This window comes from Vicugna pacos, chromosome 4, assembly GCF_048564905.1.
Source record: "Vicugna pacos chromosome 4, VicPac4, whole genome shotgun sequence".
Taxonomy (NCBI): Eukaryota; Metazoa; Chordata; class Mammalia; order Artiodactyla; family Camelidae; genus Vicugna; species Vicugna pacos.
The window spans coordinates 55,668,276-55,695,586 of NC_132990.1; the positions used below are offsets into that span (position 1 = coordinate 55,668,276).

Consider the following 27,311-nt stretch of genomic DNA (forward strand, 5'->3'; position numbering starts at 1 on the left):
ATCTTGCTGGGAAATTAACTTCCAAGAGCTCTGAATTGGGTGGAATTCCATCTCGCTTCAGAGTACAATGAGCCTATATGAAATGGAGCTTTGAAATGTTTTCCTTGTGCAGAAATATGAACTAGAAAAAAAAAGTGCTGATCTAATGCTAAGTTTCCTGTGTACTGACTCAGTTGCCAGAATTATAATGAAAACTGTATTTTAGTCTAACAAATGTATAGAATTTTTTTATGTAATAAATAAAATTTTATAGGAAAGAATGTCATTGTCTACTGTGTCTTAACACTTTCCCATGCCCAGGGTGGTGATGAATAGTGTAAGAGAGGAAACATAATTGTCCCCCCTGCCCTTCTGAATTCTTAGCCGAGATTCTGTAATAGAAGACAGGTAAATGAGAGGAAAACACACAGAAGCTTATTAACATGTATACCGCATGTATCCATGGGAGAGACCCGGTGGGGAAAATGAGTCTCTCCTCTCAGTGACCTAGAATGCAAACTTAAACACCATCCTCTTACGGAAAGGGGAGGGAGGATGTTGGCTTCTTAAGGGAGAGTAAATGATTTTTAGGAAAGATGAATGGACCCTTAGAAGAATAGATGGGAGTTATGATACTTTGTGACAAAGTATGTCTGGGTGTGGTGTCGACTTCTAGTCTCTTCGGTGATAAGAGTCAGTCTTCCCTGGTTGATGAAACTCCTGAGAAGGGGATTGATGACATTTGAGTTCTTTGGGGAGGATCTGTCTAGGGAGATAAGGAGACTTCAGAGAAAACCTCTCCCTGTATTTGCTGTTTTTCAAGTGCCTACAGCTCAAAATCATCAATATACCAAAGCAGCATTTTTTTGAGGTGAACTCCGGCAGTCGGTCATATTTTGGGGGTGGCGTTCTCTGCTACTTTGCAGTAGAAAGTGATTGTGGGCAACATCTTGGTTTCAGATGAAGTTGATATGCTGCCAGGGTGCCCTAGGGTTTCCCAGCTATGTCTTTCTAGCATTTCTCAGCATCTTCTAGGATCCCTGAAGTATGAAGCATAAAGGTACTAAATAAAACCTAATTTCTGAAGTACAGAGTTCTTCCACTGTCTGGCCAGACTTCCTAGCTGGAGGCTAGCTGTGAATGCTAAGGTTGCAACTGAATTCAGTCATCAAGCAGAGTGGAAAAGCCTGTCAGATAACGTTTACCATGGAAAACTCACGCTTGGTGCAGTGCCCTGCACGTAAATTGAAGCCTGGATCTGTGCTAAGCTGGTGAGTTTGTGAAACTGAGGTGAGCCGTAATGTAGGCAGTAGCTGCACTCCCGTGAAAGATGGGAAAAATCAAGCTTATTTAAAATGAATCCTACTTTAAATGATACTGAGGACTAAGGAAGGGGTGTTCTTCAGTGGAAGACCTTTTGCAATCCCAATAAATCTCTCCCAGTTGGTTTTGTAATTTTGGATGTTTCTTGCCAGGCTGCTGTATAGACTGCTTTTCGTTAGCAAATGTAATGCCCAGGTCACAGCCCTACTGGTTCATCTGTACCACCTGGCCAGAAGCTGTTGTGGAACATTGGTGGGGCGTCCTCAGACACTACAGGTGTTTTGAGATATTGAAAAATATTAACCAATCTGGACTGTTAATTCGTTTTGGGGGCATGGTTCTGATGCAGATGTACACAGTTTCTTGGCAAAGAGACCACCTGGTGATTGAAGAGCCTGTGAAAAGACTCACATCTCCTGAAAGGTCCCCAGAGATCTTTTCTCTCTGTTTGGCTGTGAAAAGTATAGTCTGTATTCAACCTCCAATTCTAGAAAATAAAGAAAAATCTAGAGGGTTTCTTTTAGGAGGCATACTGCTTGTGCACTCTGGGAGAATATACAAGTTGTAATTGAAATTTCAGCTTCAAATAGTGCTCAAAGCTCCTGCTGGTGTTGAAAGGTTCAGAAAGAAGCCAGCATCTGATGAGACCCTTTGGCCTCGTATCTTTGACCAGATGTTGTGAAACTAACCCATGAGGCCAGGCCTATTCGCGTTATTAGTTTTTTTTCAGTCATGGCAAGTAACAGTGAAAGTAAGAAATACTTTGTGCCTTTAGTTTGATATGATGCCTTGTTTCCTGTCCAAATCCTGAGAAAAGTAACTTTAGAAGATGTACCTAGGTTACATTTGGGAGTCCGGAAAACGCAGAGCTAAGCGATTAGACCATTTCCTGGGCTTGTCAGCAATTTCAGCAGAAGTCTGAAAGCTCTCTAGGTAGTTATCAGCTCCCTGGCCAGGTCTGTCAGACCAGAGAGGAGACAGTAAGGAACGGCCGTCCAGGCAAAACAAAAGGGTTTTCAGTCAACCAAACTCAAACTATCACCTCACACTTGGAGACAGGGTATTAGGGGATTGTGTTTCATCCACTCTCCATCTGCCAGAAGGGATTCTCACAGCTTACACCAAAAACCAATGTTAACACAAAATAATTTTTTTTTAAAAAAGGTGTGTGAAAATTGAGAAAAGGAGATAAGCTGTATAAGGAACCTTAGGCTGGGCATAAGACTCACTCCGTCTCCTGTCAGTCCCGTGAAGAGGAAATCAAGAAAGGTACATAGTTTTAAATGTCAAATAAAAGGAAACATTAAATAGAACGTTAGCACGGGGGACTGAGCAGGCATTAAAAATATTGTAATCTTTAATGACATGGAATAGTGTCTGCAATATAGTCAATGGAAAGGAGGATAAAGCAGTATTTATAGCATGATCTCATTTATGTAAAATCAATATTTTAATATATTTTTTTAATGATTGAAGGTATAGTACATGCTCTCTTAACCAATTCTGAAGGCACTGGTAGTTGATCGATTAATTAAAAAATTTGGTTAAGGAGGAGAATCGTTATAAATGAAATGTTTTTTAAAACTACCAGTAAATAATCATTGGCCAGTCTTTGACATAGATATTAGTTCTATTTATGACTCTTTGAGTTCTGAAGTTGTCTATTGTCTTTTGGGGGGGCATTAAACACCCCAATAATGTAATCATCAAAATGTACTAATGTGAAATATTGATTTCTTGATGCATTAGGAATTTAGAGGTGCTAATTATGAAGCCAGCTGAGTTTAGACTGCTAGGTTTTTATCTTTTCTTTCCAATGTTTATAATTCTCATGCAAACATAATTCAAGAGTAATATTTTTAGTATCATATCTTTATGGAGTCTAAGCATTTAAGTTAGTTTTCGTAGAAATTACTCTCTTCATACTCATTGTTTCTCTCCATATACATAATATCTAAATAATCATACCATATGAATAACCACTGCACCTGGCATAATATGTTGGCATAAACACACCCTACTCTTGCTTTGTCTGCTAATGCTGAGAACAGAGTGCATAGGCCCCTCCCGGGACCATTCAGTCTGCTGTGGGCGTCAGCCAGCCCATCCTACAGAGGATTGGAGGATGTCAGTTAATCTGGCAAGATGGTTAAGTGGAAGTCAGCTAAGAAAGCCACCCTTTTTACATCAAAATGATAATTATGGTTATCTCTGTGATAGGGATTATGGTAATCTAATTTTTTTCTTTGCTTATCTGTATATTTAAAATATTCCTCTATAGTTGTTTTTTTTAACTGAAGTAACCTCTGTAGTTTTTTTTAACATGAAAAAATATTAAGTTAAAAAGCAAATATCCAGGTAATTATAATAAAATGACAGTAACTAAACCCATGTGATAATAGGCCAATAGAGTAAGAAGAGAAAGTCCTCATAACAAATTCTATTATTTATAAGAATTTAATAAAAGCTAAGGCTATACCTCAAATGAATAAGAAAAGAAAGAATTCATTTAGTAAATGGTGTTTAGGACTTTCAGGTTGAAAACAAATCAAAGTCAAATCCAAATGGATTAAGGAATTTTTTTTTTTAATTAGATAAGGAGAAGGTCAGGGGAAGGAGTGGGGAGGACTTAGAACTAGGTGGGAGTTGGTGAGGTCCGCGTCTCACATTTTGTGGAAAATGTGATGAGTGAGGCCCACTGCAGATGCATTTACAGCCGTGTGGTGAGCGTATCCATTCCCACTCAAAAAACATTTCCTGAGACCGCCTCTGGTCAGAGAGCTTTATATTCTGGGAACTCAGTGGTAAATATGCACTCCCTGATCTTAAGTAGCCTAATGAAGGAGACAGCAGTGAGCATGCTCCGGGAGCACATAAGGAGGTGTGGAGTTATTACGAGAAGCCGTCTGGGCTGAGTCTTGAAGGATGAGCAGGAATTAGCCAGATGATGAAAGGGCAGGAAGGAGGAAGGGAGAATATTCTACCCAGAGGAAGAGCGTGGGCAAATCAGCGCCACGAGTAAACCCCGGATGTTTAGAAAATCCAGAGCTAAGAACACGTGGATGGGCAGCAAGAGGTGACCCTGGAGAGGGTGTGGGAGCTTTGCACGTGCGTTCCGACCTAAACTGAGAGTTGTCAAGAGCCTGTGACAGGATCTGAAGAGAAACCTAAAAGAGGGAGACTTGGGAGAGACAGCGAAGGGGGAAGAGGAAGATCCCTGTGGGACACGTGCAGACTTGGTGGTGATTAGCCCTGGGGAAAGGGAAGAGAGATGGCGGAAGCCTAGGCTCAGCGTGGGGCATTCACTCCTTCATTTAAAGATGGGGGCTTGCACCAGGTTGTCAGGTTCACCCGGGCTCTGATTCTGTGATTCACAGAATAGTGGAAATGTTTACCTTTTCTTCTCAGGGCTGTCTGATGCAAAATATCTATAATGATAAGTAGGAGGCAGTTGGAGAAGAGTTTGAGGGCCTGAAAATATTGCCCTGTGCCACCAAATTTTTTTTTCATTCCTTGATGAATGAGATCTACTTAATTTCTGGTCTTCATTTAAGAGACCCCAACCTAACAGTGGCTTGTACAGCTTAGGTGACTGCAGACAAATTTTTCCTCAATGGCTCTAACTCTGATCTTCCGCATTGTCACCTTAATCATCTCTGTGCTTCTGTGCTAAGAAACACATACAATGTATTTTTAGTGTATATATATTTACATATTTATGCTCACTTTTTTTCCAAACAGGCTTACATACAATTAGTTTATTTGACACAAACAGGAAGACCCAAATAGGCTAAACTCAAGGACTAATATGGTTACAAGACAATGAAGCATTAAATACTTTGAGCTTCCTAACAACCTAAATAAAGGACAGCACCACGATTTATAGAATGTTACCCTTTGACGGAAGAAGGTGTATGCATCATTCAAGTTAATGTGGAAACAAAATTAATCTGCATGTGGCTCTCAGACTGGGTTTTGGGGGAGCTGAGCTGGTAAAGTTTGAGCATGCAACTTCCCGATTCTTTAACTGAATTTGTTATCTCTTCCTTATCCAGATCTGCCTCTCTTAGGACTTATAAGACACATTTTTAAGTGTAAATAAAACAGAAAGGTAGTCTTTGTTTGTTCCAAAGACATTGATGGAGTCCTGTATTCACCAAGGATACGGAAATGAGAGACCTAGTCTTTGCCTTCCAAAATCTCATGTTCTGTTTAGGAAGACAAAGGGGTAAGCAGATGGTCATAATATAGTGTGCCAGATGCTCTAACAGAGTTAACTCAGAAGTAGCACAAAAACTGACTGAAGGTGGGAGGGGGCAGAAAGACAGGGATATAATAAGGTAAAGAAGCCTTCTGAGGTGGGTAGAGTATAGCTCAGTGATAGAATGCATGCTTAGCATTCATGAGGTCCTGGGTTCAATCCCCAGTTCCTCCATTAAGAATAAATAAATAATAATAATAATAATAATAATAATAATAATAATAATAATAATAAACCTAACTACCTCCCCGCCCCCACCAGAAAAAGGCCTTTTGAGAAAGGGAGGTACTGTTCCAAATAGAGGGGCCAACAGATGTGAAGAGATGATGTATCTATCCTGAAGAATGAATGTGGGGACATGAAATTAGAGAATTGAACAGGGATCACACCTTGAGAGTCTTCGGACCATACTAAGAGACTTGATTTTAAGCCAAAGAAAATGCGGACTCACTGCAGGATTTTTAATAAGGGGGGGTGCTTGGTGATATCTGCATTTTAGGGGAAAAAAATCACTGTGACATTAATGGGAGGAACTTACTCAAACCAATAACAAGTGTTTATGAAAAACCCACAGCTAACATCATACCCAGGGGTGGATCAGTAACAAGACAAGCATGCCTCTCTTGCAATTTTCTATTCAGTGTTGTACTGAAGGTTCTAGCGAGGATAATTAGGTAAGAAAAAGAAATAAAAGGCATTCAAACTAGAAAGGAAGAAGTAAAATCTTTCTTCTCATATGTCATTATCTTATAGATAGAAAATCATAAACAATTCATACAGACATGCATTTAGACTTAAATGATTTAAGCATTGTTGTGGGATACAAGATCAACACACAAAATGTTTTACTTCTGTGCACTAGCAATGAACAATATACAAAGGAAATGGAGAAAACAATTCCATTCACAACAGGATCAAAAAGAATAAAATACTGAGAAATAACTTTAACCAAGGGGGTGCAAGATATTTACATTGAAAGCTACAAAATACCATTGGAAGAGATGAGCAAAGACATGAGTAAATGAGAAGACATTTGTGGATTGGAAGAGTGAATATTGTTAGAATGGTAATACTAACCCAAAATGATCTACAGATTCAGTACAATCCCTATCAAAATCCCAATCGTCTTTTTTTTTTTGTAGAAATAGAAATGGTGATTCAAAAATTCATATGGAATTGAAAGGAAGCCCATTTAGCCAAAACAATTGTGAAAAAGAAGAATAAAATTGGGGAGCTACCATTTTCTGATTTGAAAGCTCACTAAAAAGTTATGGCAATCAAAACAAGGTAGTACTGACATACAGATAGACATATAAATTAATAGAATAGAATTAAAAGTACAGAAATAAAAATGGGTGTCTATTCTCAACAGATTTTCCACCAAGATTCTCAAGACCTTCAATGAGGAAACAGTCTTTTCAAAAAATGATGCTTATACAACTTGATATCTACAGGCGAAAAAAGAGGTTGGACCCCTAACTCATATCATATACCAAAGTTTACTCAAAATGGATCAAAGACCTAAATATAAGAGCTAAAGCTATAAACCTCTTAGAAGAACACATAGAGATGAATCTTCATGACCTTGGGTCTGGCAACAGTTTCTCAGATATGACACCAAAACACAGCAACAAAAGAAACAATAGGTAAATTGGACTTCATCTAAACTAAAAGCTTTCTCTTCAAAGGACACTATTTTTTTAAAGTATGAGAAGGCAACCCACAGAATGGGAGAAAGTATTTGTGAATTATGTATGTGGTAAGGGTCTAGTATCCAGAAAATATAAAGAACTCGTACACTCAACAACAAAGACAGACAACCCAAAGCCCTTGAACTCTCCCATATACAGCCCCCCACACTGCCATGATGTATTTGCTGAGCTGCTACACCTGCTCCTCTCTGTTAGGTGGTATCTCCCATTTTTCTTCAGCATAAGCCTGGTTCTGGGAGCTGATCCTGTTTATCCAAGTCGCAAAGGACGAGGCTCTCAGGAGCTAAGCAGACCTGATAAGAAAGACAAGTGGAATAGTCATTAATTGAAGGACCAAGCCCAAGGCTTGCTAATTAATTTTAACCCAAAGGAAGACTCCGGTAGAGGAGGCAGACCCCAGATGTGAGTAAACAAAAAAAATCCCAAGGTAACAGTTGCCAAAATAAGACAGACATTTACATCTTTCACACATTGCCCGAAGACAGTGCATTACAGTGATTAATTAGAAGCATGAACTTCAATTCAAGCACACCTGTATCCCTTATGAAAATATGACTCTGGGCTTCAGCTTCTCAAGACCTCTGTTTTCCCACCCATGTAACAGAGTAATAATAGTGCTCAACTTCAGAGGGTTTTGATTAACTGCATTATTGTGAAGTATTTATGTATTATAAAGTGCATAGGGCAGTGCTGGCACATAATAAATGCTCAATAAATATTATCTCTTATTATTGTTGGTTTTGTGCCTTCAACAGTTTAGTTTTTACCACTGATGTGGATGAAGACTAGGAGTGGCCAAGACTCTAAGTTGTCTCCCAGTATCTTTTTTTCTCCATCTGTGCTGATAACAGTCACCTGATTTTTAAATGGATATATAGTCATCCTGAAGAAAGACTGCATCTCCCAGCTTCCCTTTGCAGCTAAATTGTGACCATATGACTCAATTTTAGCCAGTGGGATGTAAGTGAAATGACTTGTAGCTACCACTAAATGTCTTTAAAAGGAAGGGCCATTGCCCCTCCCTCGATTTCCTTTCCCCTGCCAGCTAGAATTTGGACATGATGGCTAGAGGTTCAGCAGCCATCCTGGACGACAAAAGGTAACTTTGAGACTGGGAAGCATGCATGATGGAACAAGACAGAAGGTACCTGCATCCCTGACACTTTGGTGCATCATGTCAACTCAGTTAACAACCTCCAGACTTCTTGAATATACATCTGTCTTATGTTAGCAACTATTATTTGGAGATTTTTATTATTATTATTATTATTATAGCAGAGCACAATCCTAATACCAAATCTATATCCTATTTTAAGGGGACTTAGCACTAAAAATGCTAGATATATAGTCCATTGGGTAACAGTCAGAGCTCAGGAGCAATGGACTAAATCTGACAGCCAGCAGTGATAAAGTCAAGTGTTTCCTTGGGCCCATAAAAGCAGCCTTATAATGGCCAAATGAGGTTGATACGGCCTGGGAGGGTCTTCTGAATGGATGCCTTATGAAGGAGGTGGTAGAGTGCCTGTTGCAGGGTAGGTACTCAGTGATGTGTCCCCTTGACCCACTCCTTCCCCACAAGCATCTGAGTTCAAGGCATGCTCTGTATGAACTGACAGTGGGATGTTTCAGTTCAGGGGACTTTAGGCTCTGTTAGTAACAGCGTAGGATACAGCAGGAGGAAGGAAATGACTCGGCATTACTTTTTATAGGTCAGTCCTCACCTGGTATATAAACAAATGGGAGTGTTTTCAGAGACAAGCCTGGAAAAGACATCACTTGAAAATAATCGGAAGGAATACTACAGAAAAAAAAAGTTTCTATAATCTTGTCCTAAGCCCCTAAAGTGTTCTAATGGTTAGAAAGACCAATTTCATCAGTCAATTAGCATTCTAGTCACCTGATATTACTGTCAGGCTGTGGCAGTGGCTGCTAATTGCCCTACCCAGTATCTGTCCCAGCCTTCTTCCTCACAAATATACCAGATATTGTTCTGGTCACCAACTAAAATTCCCACTGTCCCATACATCCTTGAAGTTTGTGATGGCCATGTGACAGAGCTGTGGCCAGCAAGATGTAGACTGAAGTATAATGAGTTTCAAGAAAGTTTTGCCTTCTAGGTATAGATGCCACCCACTCCCCTGGTTTTCCCCTTCCTGGCCTGTCTGGATGCAGACGTGATGCTGGAGGGGCTGCGGTCATCTTACAAGTATGATCAAAAACCACACTTGGAAGGTGGTAGACCAGAAAGACAGAAGGAGCCTAGTTCTGGAGGACATCCTTGTACAGCTTCTCTCACTTGGGCTCACTGTCTTCTGGGCTTCTTGTTACATTAGAAGAGTTAAGCTCTTCTTATGTAGCTAAGCCCTAATCCAGGTCCCTGTTCAGTTCTAGAAGGGGGAAGGCTTTCTTGTGGGACCACTGTCTTCTGCTTGTCAAACAGGATGTGAGGTAGAGCAGCCTAAAAACTAGAACAGTCCCGAGATGGACTGAGCTCTTGGGAGGAAGTGAGCATCCTGACCCAAGAGGAATGCATGCAGAGGCCGTGGGGTACATCGGGGCTGCGATGTTATAAAGCAGTATTGAGTGTGGAATGAAAGGTCAGGTTCATTGACCTTTAAAGTCCTTGCTAGAACAAAAACTTTTCTAATGGTCAGAAAGTTAAAAAAAAATAGATGATTCACTCTGGCATAGTAAGATTTGGTCACTGAACAGATGGTGTTTTTCAGCTATAGTCTGCAGTGGGATGTGCAATTTTCATTACAGTTTCTAAGAAAACACTCTCCCTCAAGCCCCCCGGGTAACCATATCATGGCAATTTATAATTTCTAATGGAATTTCAGTTTATACTTTATTTGTAGTAATGTAATTTATCCCACTGTTTCCTACGAGGATTTTTATTTATCTTGGATTTTACAGAGTTAACTTGTCAGTGAAACTTACACTCAGCAGCATTTTGATTTTCAGGTACTAATGGATTTATTATTTTCGCTTGTGTTTTTAAAGCCATGGATTTATATATTTTTGTCTGTGTTTTAAAGAATGAATCTTGGTAACACACTGAAATGTTTATGTCCTTTGTTTACTGGGATTAGTTTATTGGCAGAATCTCTGTAAATATGGCTATGTTCTTTATGGGAAAGGGGGACTTTCTGCCTCTTGTGGCAGAAGCCAGGTTCTTTGATAAGGTGAACATAAGGGTAGGCTGTCTTTGCTGGATTCTGTGATTGATCCCTTGACGGTGATGTGAAACCTGAGAGAGGAAGATGAGCCACGTGACTTTGCGAAGGTGCCCAATGGTAACTGGCAGGCTGGAAGGATTCATTAGGTGTTTGATGAATGATTGAACAAACGAGTCCCTTTCCAGCCTGCCTCTGAGTGGAGGCTATGAGATGATATTGTACAGTCTCTGTAGGTGCAAATCAGTACATCACAATGGGAAGTGAAAGGGAGGAGAAGAAGGTGGTGCTTAAAGTGGAAATTACTCAGGCCCCACTCCAGACCTAGTGAATCAGAATCTCTGCTGTTGGGGCTCAGGAATCTGCATGTTAGCATCCCCTCTCCTCCAAGTGATTCTCCCGTATAACACACTTTGAGAACTATGGGTGTGTTTCCTGACTCTTCCAGCTGAAGCTTCCTCAGAGGGTCTTAGGACAAAGCAGGAATTCCAGCTGGAGCAGGATTTGGGTGATGGTCCTCGAGAAGGTAACAGCAAATGTGCTTGCCTCTGATGACACCTGCTGGTTGACAGTAATAATTAGCAAACACTCAACCCCTCAAACTACACAGGTGTTCGTTTTTCCGGGGCCCAGATGCTGAGGGTGCTGCATTTTAGTGTCTGAATTCTAATAGTGATGATGAATGCACCCCAAGCCCCAGAGATCTGGAAGATACGCTCTGATATCTGTATCCTTTTTTCACTGGCTTCAAGCAGAATCGATACATATTTGAAGAACTTTATTCTTCAGTTATCTTACATGTTTCTTAGAACAAAAGTTCCTTTGTCACGGTCACTTGAAACATTACCAACGTTTGAACTTCCTCCAAAAGGATTTACTGAACTCTTTGGCTAAGAAACTTATCCTTTGCTTTAGAGAAATAATGAGAAGCCAGCTTTTATCTCTCATTGATGACTCCAAGCAAGATAAGAAAAAAAATGTTTCATGATATCTTGGTTCCTTCTCTTTACTGAGCACCTACTGTATGCCAGCCCCCTGTCAGAGAACTCACAGTTCAGGGCTGGAGAGGGCACGGTGCGGTCTGTGCATCAGAGGTGTGTGTGATGTGGAGAAGCAGTGAGGAGGAGGGGGGGGGAGTCAAAAATAAGAGGAGACCCGGGAAAAAATCGTTCTTCCAAATCCTACATGGACATTACCAGGTCCCAAGTTCCCAGGAGAGAGACTGGTATGTGGTGAACATAGAGGTGTGAAAGGGCGTTTGGGGTGAATGCCCTGGGAAACGGGTAACCTCCAAATAATTTGCTCTTATAAAGTGTGAGGCTGGAAGTGATGGCTGATGGGGTCAAGGAAGGAGTCAGGTCCAACCTCACCCACTCGCCAAGGTTAGAGCTCCCCTCTGGGTGGTGACTAACAATTGAAGAGTGTAAATTTAAGATCTGCTTTTTATCAGCTTGTTTATTCCATCAGAATAGCACTACCCAAAGCAGAACACCTCCTTTTTATCTGATGGTGGTCAAATCTGAGTCCAAATTTGTGATTAAGACTGTACCTAATTGTTGAGAATTTTGTGCAGATCCAACACAAAACGTCCCGGTCCATCTGAAAGGCTTTTCAGCATTCTGGGCATTAGATTTGGCCTGTGTGCTGTAACAGGGCTGTTGTTTTAACGGAGCTTTTTGGCAGAGCTGGATCTCCGTGCCTTTTATTTCAGAGCCTCGGCACTGCCTCCTCTTCCACGGCTAACATGACCCCCACACAGCAGTGCCCATCACACAGAACCCCAGGAAAATCCCAAAGGTGTCCTTAATAGGGCCAAAAGCTGAGTGCCGGTTTATATTCAGAGCCTGAGGCATGAAATAAACCAATCCATTATTTTGTGCATAATTTTTCACCTTTAAAATATAGTAAGTGATCATGGATATATTTCCATATTGCTTTTCACAACAGAGTGAGGTGCTCAGCTTGTGCTCAGGCTACACAATCAAGAACTTTCCCCATGAAAGATGGACAAACACAATCTCTGTTTCTTCTACCTCCCTTCTGCTTGGTCTTCAGCCACACTATGCCTAGCCTTACACTCTTGGCAAAGACTAGCAGAAAAAGCATGGGATTTGGAATCTGAAAGACTTGAATTTAAATCTTGTCTGTCCCCGTTCCCCAACCTCCCCATTAGGTTGGCAAGTCACTTAGCTTTTCCCCTTTCTTTACCCGGCAAAGGGAGCTAATATTACCTTCTCTTGAGGACTGAGTGAGAAAAATATGTATAGAATACCCGAGACCAGTGCCCAACACAGCAGGACCTTAACAAATGTTAGCTTTTCCCTCTTCTCTTTCTACCCGTCCCTTGATACCAGCGAGTCATCAAAGACCAGGAAGCACACAGCCTTCAGACTGCAGCAGTGGTAAGTGGCCATTAGTTCATGCTGTTCTGTGCTGGCGTTTGGAGTTTACCTCTGAAACAGGTTAATTAAGTAAGAGACCTTTTCTTAGCTTACAGATTTTCTGTCCCAGTCTCTGTAAAGATTTTGAGCTCTTTCACGTATGGAGTCTGACGGTCATTAACCAGTCACCCACCCTCCCTGCCCACTTGCAATGCCAAGTTGAACCCAGTTCTGTCAATGTTTGCTCACCACTGGACCTGGGCTACAACCCTGATGTGATGCCCAAAGCCAGGCTTTGCTGCCCTATGGGCGGGGCTTCCCCATCTGCACAGATAAGCAGCTTATGCCTGATTGGCTGGACCCCAAATCAGGAGAGGGACCCTTAGGCACTCGTGCTGCAGCATGACTTTCTTACTGATAGATGTTACCTAACAGACTGGAGTTTCTTACTCATCAGCCAAGTCCACAGCCTGAAGAACATCACTCTCCAAGATCTGGTCCAAAGTTAGTCTTTGACTTAAAGAGACAACATTTTGGGGGACAGTTCCCATCACACATACTCTGTTCTGTTTACTCGTCTACTCTTAATATCCTGGAAATGCCGAGATGTTGGCAAATTGTGGCTAAACACAGTTTGGCAGTGAACATGAGAGTCAAAATAGAGCCAAGTGACAAGAGGTTAAAAAGCCACAAAAGGAAAAGGCTCACAAGCTGAAGAACCCTTGGGATGCCACCCAGAATGTGGTGGGAAACATGCTAGATGGCACAGTTTTCATACATCTGAGTAGCACTGGTATAAATGTCTGCCCAAGGGTGGTTGCCAGACAAAGCTCGTGACTAAATCGGGGAGATAATGATGAGGCTAAAATATTACCCTGCTTTATTTGTACTGGAAGGATTTTTAGGGATGTTCAAAGTAATTTTTATTTTGGTGTTTAATAAGCACAAAGAGTAGGAGAAAACTGTACCCATATCGTGGTTTTATAAGGGGAATATCTTTCCGCAAATACGCAAGTCAGGAGAAAGCCTTTGGACAGATGAGCTGTCCCAGTCTGGGATTTAGACAGTTTAAACAGCTTGTACTCCAGGAAGCTTCTGCTTTGCTCTGGATCTCCCAACTTGCAGGTACAGCCAACTGCTAATTATTAGTAAAAATTAACTCAGGAATTCCTACCTTCTAACTGGTTTAGAAGTCCTCTTAGAAGGCAACATGTTCCCATGCTGGCTGCACTGATGGTGAGGGAGCAGAATCTGCAGTGTCTTCAGAAACAGCTGGCGCCTGTGCTCTTGGACAGCCCTTCCGTCATTCAATCAGAAGTCTCTTTTGTCTGCCATTGTGCAGGACAAATGTCACCATCTCCAGGGCCCTTCCCCTCCAAGATCCCCTGACCCTGATGGAATGTACTCTGTTACCTCCAACGTTTTGGCAAGACAAGAGACGAGAGACTAAATGCCCTATTTTACTTCTTGTTAAATTCCTAGGAAGAGGGAGGAAGTTAAAGCCCTTGGTTAAATAAAAATCATGGTGCTCTATAACTTTTATTATTTAAGAAATGTTGGCTTCCTATTTGAAATCAAAAATTAAAGTTATCACAACATTCTTTTTTTTTTTTTTAACATTCTTTCCTTTGTCCTGGAGATGTGTGTATGGTGGGTTATGAGAGAGAGTTAGACATTAGAAAGAGTCTTTCCTTCCACTGGGAATCATATATTCCTGTTTTATACAGCTCTTTCTTTTCTTCCAAAGTAAAGAAGTCTGCAAAGTGCCTAAATGTTGAGCTGATTATAGTCAGTGCAATGCTTATTTCAGTAGGATGGCCTAGATGGATCTGCTGTTTCATTGCTTCAGGATCCTACTGAGCGAAGAATTTTAAGAGCCCATCCAGAAAGACACAAATACATAGCATAATTTTGGTAAATAAAAAGTGTTCAGCAAATGTGGAATAAAGTGACAAATACCTAGAGTTCTGAAGATTTAACCACATCATATATTTTCATATATTTTTAAAAAGCATATGTTAATCCTTTTAAAAATCATTTTAATTTAGCTATTTTTCATTATAAAACAATACCTGGAATTGGTCCCTCTGGTTTTCAGATAGGTGGTCTGATTAATAAAATGCATTAATATTTTATGAATTGGACGTACCAGAACGTTGTACACAGCTCCAGAAACAGCCAGCACTTATTTACACTCACTAAGTGAAAACTACTCAACTATGGGCTTAATCTCTTTAAATCCTTGTGAGAATCATGAGACTAGAATTGTTCCCATTTTAGAGATGAGAATAAAATGACTCAGTCTTTCACTTACTGAAGATCAGAGAGCCTCTAGCAAGTTACTTAAGCAAGTGTTAGAGCCACACTCATTAAAAGAACTCTAGATTACAGGGTTTTATAACAGCCCATATTTAAAGAAGAGAACAAGTCTTGTGTTAGGTTCACAATACTCCAGGAATTTCCTTTCAATTCCTTGGGAACATAGGTACCTTCTCATTATTTTCCAGCCTTGCAAGGGGCCTACGTCTTCCGATAACTGATACTAATATGGTGCTAGGCGTGCTGAAGTCGTTCACTGAGTGCCAGCTGAGAAAAGACATTGCTGTTGGGTTGGACTCTCCTACCTAAATTATACCAGTAAGGAAGTCTGCCAGTGCCTGTTTTAAATTGAGGTCAGGGTCAAATCTACCAACTCAGGTGTTAACCAGGTGGTAAGGAGTGTACTCTCGAATCAAGACAGTAGGGGTTGGTCCTCCTGTGTACGAAGAGGCCTCATGCTGAGGACCTGGGTTCTCCTGCTCCGTCCTCCTCTGTCAGCTCCCAGGAGACAGACCCTGGCTGGAGCAGTCCTGCCTCAGGGCGTGGACAGGTGATGTCACCACTGGCTAAGGTACAAAACTTGCATAATATTTTAAAAGCTCATTGTAAAATGATACCCTCTAAGTTATAGTTCCTTGGGAGCAAAGCCTGGTCTCAGTGTCCTCTTTGTGGTCTGCACACAAAGGTCAATTTTTTTTTTCTTCCAAATTCTCAATTGGCATCACCAACCTAAATGAAGAAGGAATTTTAACACACACATTTGGCCTGCTGTCCAGGGTTAAAGAAGAAGTTTGTGGGTAAGATATCCAAGTCATCCAATTCAAAACTCTAGAGTCTTCCACAGCAATTCCTCTCCCAGTCACCTCGCAGCCCCCAACAAGGAACAAAGCTGGATTTATCTCAGACACCCGTGGGGGACAGAGTAGGTACTTGACAAACGTTTAGTTGTTGAATGGACAAAGGAGAAGTAGGAGGAAGAGAAGGGAAGAGAAGGAAAGGGGAAGAGGGAGGGAGACTTAGAACCTCAGTGTTCAAAATCTGCCCTAATGTTAGCAGGGTGAGGAAACAGTTAGCTCTTTTAAAAGTTATTTGGCCATGTGTACTAAAAATCTAAAGAATGTGCACATCCTTTAATCCAGCGATTGTGTATTTAGAACTTAAGGACGTGTGAAAAGATTGTGCTGTAAATCAGAGTATTATTCCTCATTATAAGCTATTGCAGCCAACCTAAATATCCAACAATAGGGAATCAGGTCAACAAATTACATCTACACGTGTTCTCCCTCTGGTCTTTCCCGTCTCAGTAAAGAGCACCACTGTTAAACCACTTGCTCAAGCTGGAAACCTAGAATCAATAAAAAATTTGCCTCCTACTCTTTCAACTTGTCATCCCAAGACCTAACCGTTTCCCAAGATATACAAGGTGTCATTGTGTAACTGCATTAACTTCAGCAGGTAATAGAAGCCATCAAGCCTAAAAGCCAATGTATAAAGGAGGTTGACTACTTTCAGGGTTTACTCACCACGCGCAGAGGAAGATGTATCCTCTGTACATCCTGGGAGATGACTGGGGAAAAGAAAGAGCTATGGAAGATATTGTTCAAGGAGCCAGGTAAGTGGACGTTCATTGATGACTCCACTAACATCATGGACGATGAAATTAATCTAACTGAGAGACATAGAGAAACATGGACAAAGAAGACTTAGAAAACAGCAAGATGGGATTGTACACATAAAGATAGTACTGTACTTCATGGAAATAATTTAAGGAATTTTTCAAAGTTAATTTTGACTAGATGGGGTGAGTATCACCTTAAGACCCTGAGCATCAAGTCCTCACTCTTACCCTCCTCCCTCTGGACCCCTTCAGGGCAAGGAGTCCACCCAAAGCACACTGCCTCCCCTTGAGACCACGCTGGAGAACCCCAGGATCCTAGAATTCCCTCCTCAAACAAGGCCTGCGTGGGTCTCTTCTCCAGGTTCTTCCTCCCAAGGGTGGATCCTGGCTGTGGCATGTGGTGTGGATGGAGCTGGGATTTGTGGGCTCAGGTGTCCCCAGGTGACTGTGAGAAGCCCCTCCTGGAGCAAGGGCTGGGGAGAGAGTGGGAGCAGGGTCTTCATTTGTCCTCTGGCCACAGCCTGGCAAATGTTGGCAGCCACCCTGGATGCCATGTTTACCGCTGACCATTGGGACTAACCAACTCCTCACGCCATGATATCTCATGTGCAACCGTTACCTCTGAACTACTCCAAGCCCCAGCATCTCCTGCTTGGGTTTTTGCTGTGGTCCCCTAAGTAGTCTCCCACCTTACGCTCTTGTGTAAGAACATATTTTAACTTTTATAACTAAATAAATATATTCATATCTAGCTGTACAAAAGCTATCACAGTAAACTGACATTTTACTTGGAAGCAGTCTGGATGGCCAGCACTAAGGGAAGGTTGGGTGTAGCACATCCATTCAATAAAATCCTAGGCAGCCATTAAAAATAATTGTGAAGAATGTCACAGTATGAAAAATGCTAATTCCATAATATTATATAATGTAGAAATGAATAGAAAATGAGAAGAAAAAGTAGGAATAATTTATTTTTTTTATTTTTAAAATTTTATTTATTTATCTTCAATGGACGTACTAGGGATTGAACCCAGGACCTCTGCGCAATTACCCTCCCCCAAGAGATAATTTTTAAATGATGTCATTGTTTTGCAGTGAATTATATTGATTGTTCAACTTCCTGTATCACTTTCACATTTAAAGTTTTAATTTTTAAAGCAAGTATGCGCTTTAACAAATTATATATAATTTCCCTTTATTACATGTTAAATTTTTCGGTGATAGTATTTGTGTAATTTAGCCTTTCTATGCAAACTACGTTAAAATAAAAATCTCAAGTTCCCTGGGATATGTAATGCATCACCGATTCCACAAGGTGGCGATGTCATAGTAATTAAGCGGAATTGGAAAATTTAGGGGTTACTCAGTGCATTGTATTATTCCTAACGTTATTTTTCCTTACTTTTGATCTTTCATTTACACTGACGTTTACATTTCTTTTAAATCTTGATGTTCTTAAACAGTGTCGAAAGCTTTAATGACACTAGGAATTTGCTTGAAAAAATGAAATGAAGCTGCATTCACATCTACACAATGGGCATTAGCTTGGCTCACTCACAGCTAAGTGATACACTTCCTCGTCCACAGAGCACACAATTCATTCATGCCTCCGAAGGGCGATCTGGAAGGGTATATAAAACCAGATTATCTCAAAGGTTAGAGGGATTTGAAGGTAGAGTTTTCTGTATTGCTTTAATTTTTTGACAATAATCATGTATATTGAGGGAAAAACAAAAAAGATGTTTCTGGAAAAAGTGCATACCTCAACAAATTTACAGATTAACCATCATCCAAGATTTCCTTATAAATAGTGAAAACATCACACTTAAATCTGCACATGCACAGAGGCCTTTTAGGAACCATTTCAAGGTATCTGTCTTGTTTCCTGGATCTGCCTTGGAATTCTTGTGCCAGTTTTACTTATTGTAGTTTTAGATTGTACTTTCATATCTGTAAGGACAATTCCCTACATTAATCTTCATTGTGAAATTTTAATTAGCAATTCTTGCCCATTTTTCTACCAGATGAAATTCAGATTCACTTTAGGCCTTTCCAACTGCCTACTTCCCGTCTCCACTTGCGTTTATAAGAAGTATGTCTCAACATCCCCAAACCAAATTCCCTTCTCAGTGGAAGGGGACACTGACCTTCCAGTTGTTGAGAATGAAATCCGTGGAATGATCCTTGACCACTCTTCTCCCTCATGCCGCACATCCAGTCCAGCAATCTGGACTCTTATTTTTCCATAGAGATTCGTAACACAATCACTTCTCACCTCCTCCACGGCCGCCACCCTTTAAAAACTGCAGTAGGTTCCTAACTTGTCTTCCTGATTCCAGCCTTCTCCCCTCACCTGTTCTCAACACAGGAGTCAGAGTGATCCTTTGAAAATCGAAGTCAGATGCCATCAGTCCTCCACCCAAAATTCTCTGATGGCTTGCCACCTCACTCAGAAAAAATTTCAAAGTCCCTATGCAGTTCTTGCCCACCACCCATCTAGTACTGCTCTCAAACCATTTCCTGCTACTCTCCCTTCATTCACTCTGGTCCAGCCTCCAGACCTCTTGGCCCCTTGCGATTCTTTGTATAAGCAGACATACCTCAGGGCCCTTGAATTTGCTTCCACCTGTCGCCTGCCTGCGCTTGCTTCAGGTCAGTACAAATGTTGCCTTATCAGTGAGGAGGCCTTCCTTGAACTGCTTATGTAAAATGGTAACTCCACCACCACATTCCCTGACTTGGTTAACAGCCTTTATTTTTCAATATAGTACTTATTATCCTTTGACACATAAAATCACCCATTAACTCTTTACTGTCTGTCAAAAAGGTCTCTGCAATTTTAATTAGAAGACTACTGGGTGTATAAATTCATTTGGAAAATATCATTTTTAAAATAACTCTTCCCATGCCAAACTTTGATGTTATCTCAATTTCATTTAAATCTTCTTTCGTGTCTCTTAGTGTCTGTGTGCCTTAACTAGAGTTCTTGTCATGTGGGGCTAAATAATTTCTTATTGATTTTTTTATGGTTCTTTTCTTTTTGTTATTGTTGAGATATAATTTATATATCATAAAATTTATCATTTTAATGTACAATTCAGAGTTTTTAGCATATTCGCAAAGCTGTGCAACCATGACTATTATCGAACTCCAGAACATTTTCATCATCCCGGAAAGAAATCCTGTGACTTTTAGTAGTCAGTGCCTATTCCCCTCACTGAGCGCCTGGCAACCACCAATCTTACTTTTTTTCTCCATGGATTTGCCTATTCTGGATATTTTACGTAAACGGCATCATACACTCTGTAGACTCTTTTGTCTGGCTTCTTTTACTTAGCATCATGTTTTTGAGGTTTAACCAAATTGTGGCATATGTAACAGGTCTTTACTCCTTTTTATGACTGAGTAATATTCCATTGTATGATAGACCACATATTGTTTACATATTCATCTGTTGATGGATATTTAGGTTGTTCACACCTTTTAACTATTATGAATAATGTTGCTATGAACATTTGTGTATGAGTTTTTGTGTAGATATATGTTTTTTATTGTCTTGGGTTTTTATCTAGGAATGGAACTGCTAGGTCATATGGCAACTGTGTTTAACTTTTTCAGGAACTGCCAAACTGTATTACACAGCAACTGCATCATTTTACATTCCCAACAAGCATGTACAAAGGTTCTAATTTCTCCACATCCTTGCCAATATGTATTATTTTCCATCTTTTTGATTGTAGCCATCCTGGTGGGTGTGAAGCCATCCTAGTGGGTTTGGTTTGGTTTTGCATTTTCTGAATGACTAATGATTTTAAGCACCTCTCCATATGTTTTCTGGCCATTTGTATATCTTCTTAAGAGAATGTTCAGGTCCTTTGCCCATTTTTTAATTGAGTATTTTGTCTTTTTGTTGCTGCATGTGAGAGTTCTTTATATATTATAGATACCAGATCCTTATCAAATATATGATTTGCAAATATTTTTTCCCACTCTGTGGGTTGTCTTTTCTCTGCCTTATAGTGTCCTTTAAAGCATAAAAGGTTTTAATTTTGATGAAATGCAATTATCTATGTTTTCTTTGGTTGCTTATTCTTTTCTTGTCATATGTAAGAAACTATTACCTAATCCAAAATCATAAAGGTTTAGTCTTTTTTTCTTCTGAGAATTTTATAGTTTTAGCTTATTTATTTAGATCTTTCATCTGTTTTTAGTTAATATTATACATGATGTGGGGTATGGGTTCAACTTTCCTTTTTTTTTGTATGTAGGTATCCAGTTGTCCAGCCACCCTTTGTTGAAAGACTGTTCTTTTGTCATGAAGCAGTCTTGGCACTCTTGTCAAGGTCAAAATTAATTGACTATGGATGCATGGGTTTATTGATGGATTTGCAATTCTATTTCTTTGGTCTTTATGTCTTTCTTACCTGAGCTTTTGATAAATACTGGAGTGAAATGAGTACATCTTGTTTTCTAACAAGTAGCTGGAGTATAGTTGAACGCTGACCCGTACTTCTTACTTGTCACGTGGCGTGGGTAAGAGACTGACATCTCCTCTGAGACATGAGAATCATAAGAGGGACGTGCACCTGAAGAGAGGGTGGAACTCTAATTCCAAGAGTCTATTTAGAAACAAATTGGCAGATTAGGCCCAAATTCCAGCCCATATAATGTGGCTAAAAGAATTTGAAGTCTAGTAGAGTTAAGACAAAAATAACCCCATACACTCATCCCAGCACCCTCAAATTCACCTGGTAAATATTTATTGAGCCCTTCCTCTGTCCTCTGCACAATTAAGCAGCTTTGATTTGGGGACTTTTATTTCTGGCATACCTCCAACATAAACTATTTGCCAAGTTACTGAAAACTATAAATTGACTGTATGAAATTGTCTTTTTTTTAATCAAAAATATTTGAATGGTGGCTCTAGTTTGTGAACAGTTGATTATAGTCCTTCTCTTTGTTAATAATTAGCTAGTAGGCCAACAACAGTTATCAGTTCAGGCCACTCCTTGTTAAAGGTAATAAAATCCTATCCTTTGTATATAATAAAATGCTTGTCTTTCTGTTCCACTTTGTTGAAGATGTGGGGAATCTAATTCAGTTTTATATTTGATATTTAATATTTATATAATATTTACATTTATATTCTTTTTCAGATTCCTTTTTAATATAGGTTACCACAAGGTATTGAAATATAGTTAGTGCCCCATTCTTAAATAAGACTTACCAGACTCTTGAGGCAAGTCTCTGAAAGACAGGCCAAAACAAAGAGAAAACAACAAAGCAACAACAACAGCAAACAATTTGGAGGAAACAGATCATAAGGTAGAATATTTAGAAGCTAAAAATAGTTGATTATTTAAAAGAGGAAGATTCAGAGAAAAGAGTGGGGGGAGGAACAGAGGGAGGGAGGAAGGGAGAGAAAGAGAGAAGGTGGGGGGAGAAGCATTATACACAGAAACAGGATTAAGACTTGGAACAACATTGGCTGTCTCAGCAGAGCACTGAGAGCTAAAAGAAAAGAGACAGTTTCAAAACTCTGAAGACAAATGATGTCCGTTGTAGAACTCTGTCATTTGTCCAAACTAATGAAATAAAGTTGAGGGCACAATAAAGACATTTCAGACAGGCAAGGGATTTACATGGAATCATACCAGTCGCAATCAAAGAAAATCGATCACTCTAAATGTTTTCCACATAAAAAAGAGAAAATAATCATGATGCACTCTTTTTCATTTCCTGGAGGCAGGGTGAGGAAAACATTAACAAGTTCAAAAGAAGGCATGATACAGTTTTAAAAATAATAATAATAAATTAGAGTAAGATTTTGAAACCATTTGAATTTACTTTTTTTTTCCAGCAAATATGTCCTGGGTGTCTGCTTTTTGCCAGCACTATTTGAAATGCTGAGGTTATTTAGAAGAAAACAGGCAGAAGTCTTTGTCTTCATAGAGCACGTTAGGGAAATGTTTAAATAATAATTATACATCTACTTGATGAAATATTATATAACCATTAAAATACGTGAATACCAGAAGCAAAGGAAACATTTATAATATAATGCAAGGTGAAAAGAACGCAAGCTGTGGACAGAGACAAAAGGGAAGTCATAAACCTGAAAACAGGTATGCTAGGATAGTGAAATTATGAATGCATTATTCTTTTTCTTTTTTCAAAATTCCCTTTAACTTGTACTTGGTTTTCTAACAGACAAGGGACACATCGAACATTTTTTTAAAATAAAATTGATAAAAATCCTATGTTGCCTGTTTAAAACGTTATGCCAAGTATTTCATTTGGAAAGAGGTGCTGTCACTTTTCAAATATTTTTATTATCTGAAATCTTTATAACGATTAACCCTTTAGCAGGATGCTAAAGGATAATGTACTTAAATTCAGGTGCCATCTAAGAAATTCTTCTAAGAAGCAGTGTTATCTCTCTTCCTTAAGAGAGAGAATGGGAACTTACCCACTCCTGATGGGGAAAACATGGCCACTTGGCTAGATATGATCACAAACTTTTTCTTTCTACTCCAGCCACACAGAGAAAGATGAGGGTGTTGGAAAGAATGCAGAGCCAGTGTCAAATCGGAGGCTAGGAAGTACAATTAAGCTTTGTTTGTTAATTAGCTCCATCAGCTAATGAGCTCTGTGAGTGTGTGAGTAGACCCCCTACAACTGAACCAGAGAAAAGCCACTGGCAGCCTAAGGGTGGCTGATCCCATAGTTTTCCACACAGGACACTAATATTCCTGGCCCATGAAGGAGTAACACCAGTGGTGGTGTTCCTCAGGTACTTCCCACGGGTGGTAGTGAAAGCCCATTTTACCATCGGGTGTTTGTGCCAAACATGAGATTTCAGGAATCTCCATGTAAGTTACTGCGTAGAGAATTCCTTTACACTGTGTAGGAAGCAGCGCTTTCTTGGACCAGTTCATTAGATGTAGCCTTGGACATGAAATCTGAGAAGGGTGTTCCGGACTCCCAAGGGGTCTAAGAAGAAGGGAAAATTCAGGAAGCCTTGAAATGTATATTCTAATCACATCTTGGGATGAGTTAGATGGTGTGAGTTTTTTCACGTTCAAGGGTAGTAGGAAAGACATTGCATCAAAATGTCATATAAAATCTTATTCCATTAGACTATACATTTTAGTTTCATTTAGCTTTTAAAATAATATTTTAAAGTTTAAAAATAGGAGGAAAACTAACTGTAATTTAGTCTCCTGGATGGAATCCTAGAATAGAAAAGGACGTTAGGGGAAATTAATGAAATCTGAATAAAGTATGGAGTTCCCTTAGTAACTATGTACCCATGTCGGTTCTTTAGTTGTGACAAATATACCATAGTGATGTAAGATATTAACAACAGGGGAAACTAGGTGTGGAGAATATGGAAACTCTCTGTAGTATCTTTGCAACTTTTCTGTAAATGTAAATCTATTCTAAAATTTAAAAGTTTATGTAAATCAAAAAAAAGTAGGAGGAAAGAAATTATCTGAATCTCAGACAGATCACAAGTTTGATATAAGCCTGGTGTTCAGGCTGCATGACGGCAGTTAAGCATCAACCACCATCAGATGTCAGTCTCATACCGGGTCCTGTTATTTTCAGTGACGGGGGAAAAACGTTGAAACCGCTAATTAAAATATGTAAAATCATAAAACGTGGAACTGATAAGAGAGCAAACTTTAGATATGGGTTGTGGAAAATGGGAGCCATTGAAATTTCTTGAGTGAGGAAGTGATGTAGTGAGAGTGACAAACTGAGGGATTTACTCCATCAGCAGTTTGCAAAGTGGATTGAAGTTGGGGAGAAGCTGAGGTGGGGATCAGCAAAGAGGCGACGACTGGCATGTGAAACAAAAGTCTCAAGACTAGAGCCCTAAAGTGAAACTTATGACAGAGGTTTCAAGCAGCGTTACTCTCCGTGCCACATACAACCGGTGAGGCACCTGGGGACAAGCAGAGCCCATTGTGGAGACAGGTGCATCAGGCCATCTTAGCCTGGCTCCGCTAGACATTTGAGTCATAGAACCTCTTTCCTTGTTCCACATCCAAGCTCTCTCGGTGTCCTGTCAGGAGCGTCTCTTGTCACCTCTGCCTGTCCAGCAGCGCCTTGTTTGATAGTCAAACTAGAGGCAACCCTTCTTGTTTACTTTTAACCCATCCTAATGGGTTCTTAAAAAACTTTTTATTTGGAAATGATTTCAAACTTACAGAAAAGCTGCAAGAGTAAGAATGGTGCACTGAACACCATTGACGTCTTATATCTATTGTTAAACATTTATTTATCTCTCTCTGTATGTGAATATATGTGAATATCTGCACATCTAGTATTTTTGAACTATTTGAGAACAACTTGCATACGGCATGGCCCTTTAATCCTAACTACTTCACTGTATATTTCCTAAGAATTATTATATCCTTTTACAAACCACAGTATAGCTGTCAACTTTGGTACATTGGCTCAATCACTGTTTCCTGAATTGAACTGAACTAATGGGTGTGATAATGGTACACCCACTATCCTGGTCATGGAACACCCAGTATCCTGGTCTGACCTGTCCCACTGCTGAGTCATGGGAGTGAAAAAAACAAAGTTTGATCTGAATTTCAGGTTTGGGTCTTTGAGAGTACCATAGAATCAGATTTTTCAGGTGAATTTTGAATTTGATTCATTATGTAGTTGACTCAGTTTTTCAGCTATTCTGAAAATGTCTGTCAAAGAGTAATGCTGTTGCAAACAGTAATCTAACATTCATTACTGTGTCAGGCACTGGTCTAAGCACTTTCTACTTATTAATGCATTTAATACAACCTTAAAGGAATTTACTATGATTGTCTTCATTTTATACTTGGGGAAACACAGGCACAGAAGTTGAATAACTTGCTCACAAATGAGCAGCTGATAAGGGTGGGAAATATCAGGATTTGAACCCAGCCTCTCAGATCTCTTTCTTGTCTGTTAATCTGAGTGTGTGTGTGTGTGTTTAGCCTTCTTATATTTCAGCGTCTTCTCTAAAGATGATCCCACGCTATTTCTCATTATTGATTGCTTCTCGTGTCGTGTTCCCCTAGGAGAGACACATTCATTTTCTCGATGTGTTTATTTTTCAGCTGAGGCAAAGGTGACTGGTCCCAGGAGCCCGGAAGAATGGACTCAGAGGAGGCTGTTTACACGAGCTTCTCCCACTCACCAGCTGTTGTGTGTCTGTGGATGAAGAGTAGGATCCTATTACTGCAATGGAAGCGGGCGACCGTATTCCCAGCCACCAGCAGCCAAGTGGATTTGGTACAGTGGGACTGCTTAATAAATGATTCATCAGAAGCATTTGATACAAAATTGTCTTGCAGCAGCGTCTTCAAATGTAGTGTTGCCTTCTTATCTAGCCTTGTGTGCCTTTAACTGATCCCTGCTGCCTCTCACTCGGGTGCCAGTGCTGGAATGAACGATGGAATCTTCCTCATGCAGGCTGGGTCTGTCCTGTTTGATCACTATTTATAGAGCCAATGTCGGTTAATAACTGTTAATTGAATGCCAGCTCCACGCCCACGGTTAGGCTGGGTGCTTTACGAACTTTCAATCCTCACGAAAACCCTGTAAGGTTGTACCTGTTTTCTGCATTTTGCCCACGAGTGAATGGAGGCTCAGAGAGGTCATGTGCTGTGTGTAAGATCACACAGCTGGCAGAGTCAGGGCTCAGATGGAGATGAAATCCAAAGTGCCTCCACTTTAACACACCGTTTTGCCTATCACTGCTCCCATGGTACCATCCCTGGCATTCCTCTCTTAAATAGAAGTGGAGAGGCCAGTGAATGTGATGGGATGTCTGAAGGCGAGGGTCAGGGAGCTTTAGAGGCACCGAAGAATTACAGAATTATCCTCTAAGAAACATAACACAATGTTCTTTAAGGTCGAAGGTTCACCAATTATGGCTGGTATTTCAAATCCAGCCCCTCACCCCTCTCTGTTGATCAAGTTTTATGGGAACACGGCCACACCCAATCCTGTGTGTACTAAGGCTGCTTTCACTCTACAGTGGCAGAGTTGCATAGTTGTGACGGAGACCGTATGGCCTTCGAAGCCTAAAATATTGACTTTATGGGTCTTTCTAGAAAAAGTTTGCTGACACCTGTTTTAGATGACTTAGGAAGACAGCCAATCATTTTCATTAAGGCCAATTTATTATTTTTTCCATTTGACTGAAAAACAACTTAAAGATTTGTACTGCTAAGATGATCACTGCTGGTGGTGCAGTGGGAGGTGGGGGTAGGGGAGACAGGAGTCTAACTGGGGACGGTTAAGGGACAGGGAGGAGAAGAGGGGGAGGCCTGGGCCTCTGGGTACCCAGTCAACTCCTCACCCCAGACTCATCCCACTCACATCCTTCCTATTTCCCCTGCAACATCAAGTTTCCTAAAATAAACCTGCTCATAAACTCGTAAGTGGCTTCCCACTTACAAAACACTGAAATTCCAACACCCCAGTTTGGAATTTAGAAACCATAACAATCTGACCCCACTAATCTCTCTCTCCACCCCT

The 27,311-nt window shown here is 40.2% G+C and overlaps 1 protein-coding gene across 1 annotated transcript in view; it reads left to right on the forward strand.

Moving 5' to 3' along the window:
* The window catches only part of SLC44A1 (solute carrier family 44 member 1), a 172,193-nt gene extending 145,402 nt beyond the window's left edge, over positions 1-26,791 (forward strand). Inside the window, exon 16 of the mRNA XM_072959870.1 lies at positions 25,886-26,791. Within this exon, the coding sequence (XP_072815971.1) occupies positions 25,886-25,900 (15 nt within the window). The 3' untranslated portion in view covers positions 25,901-26,791. The remainder of the gene's footprint in view (positions 1-25,885) is intronic.
* Positions 26,792-27,311: the final 520 nt, after the last annotated feature.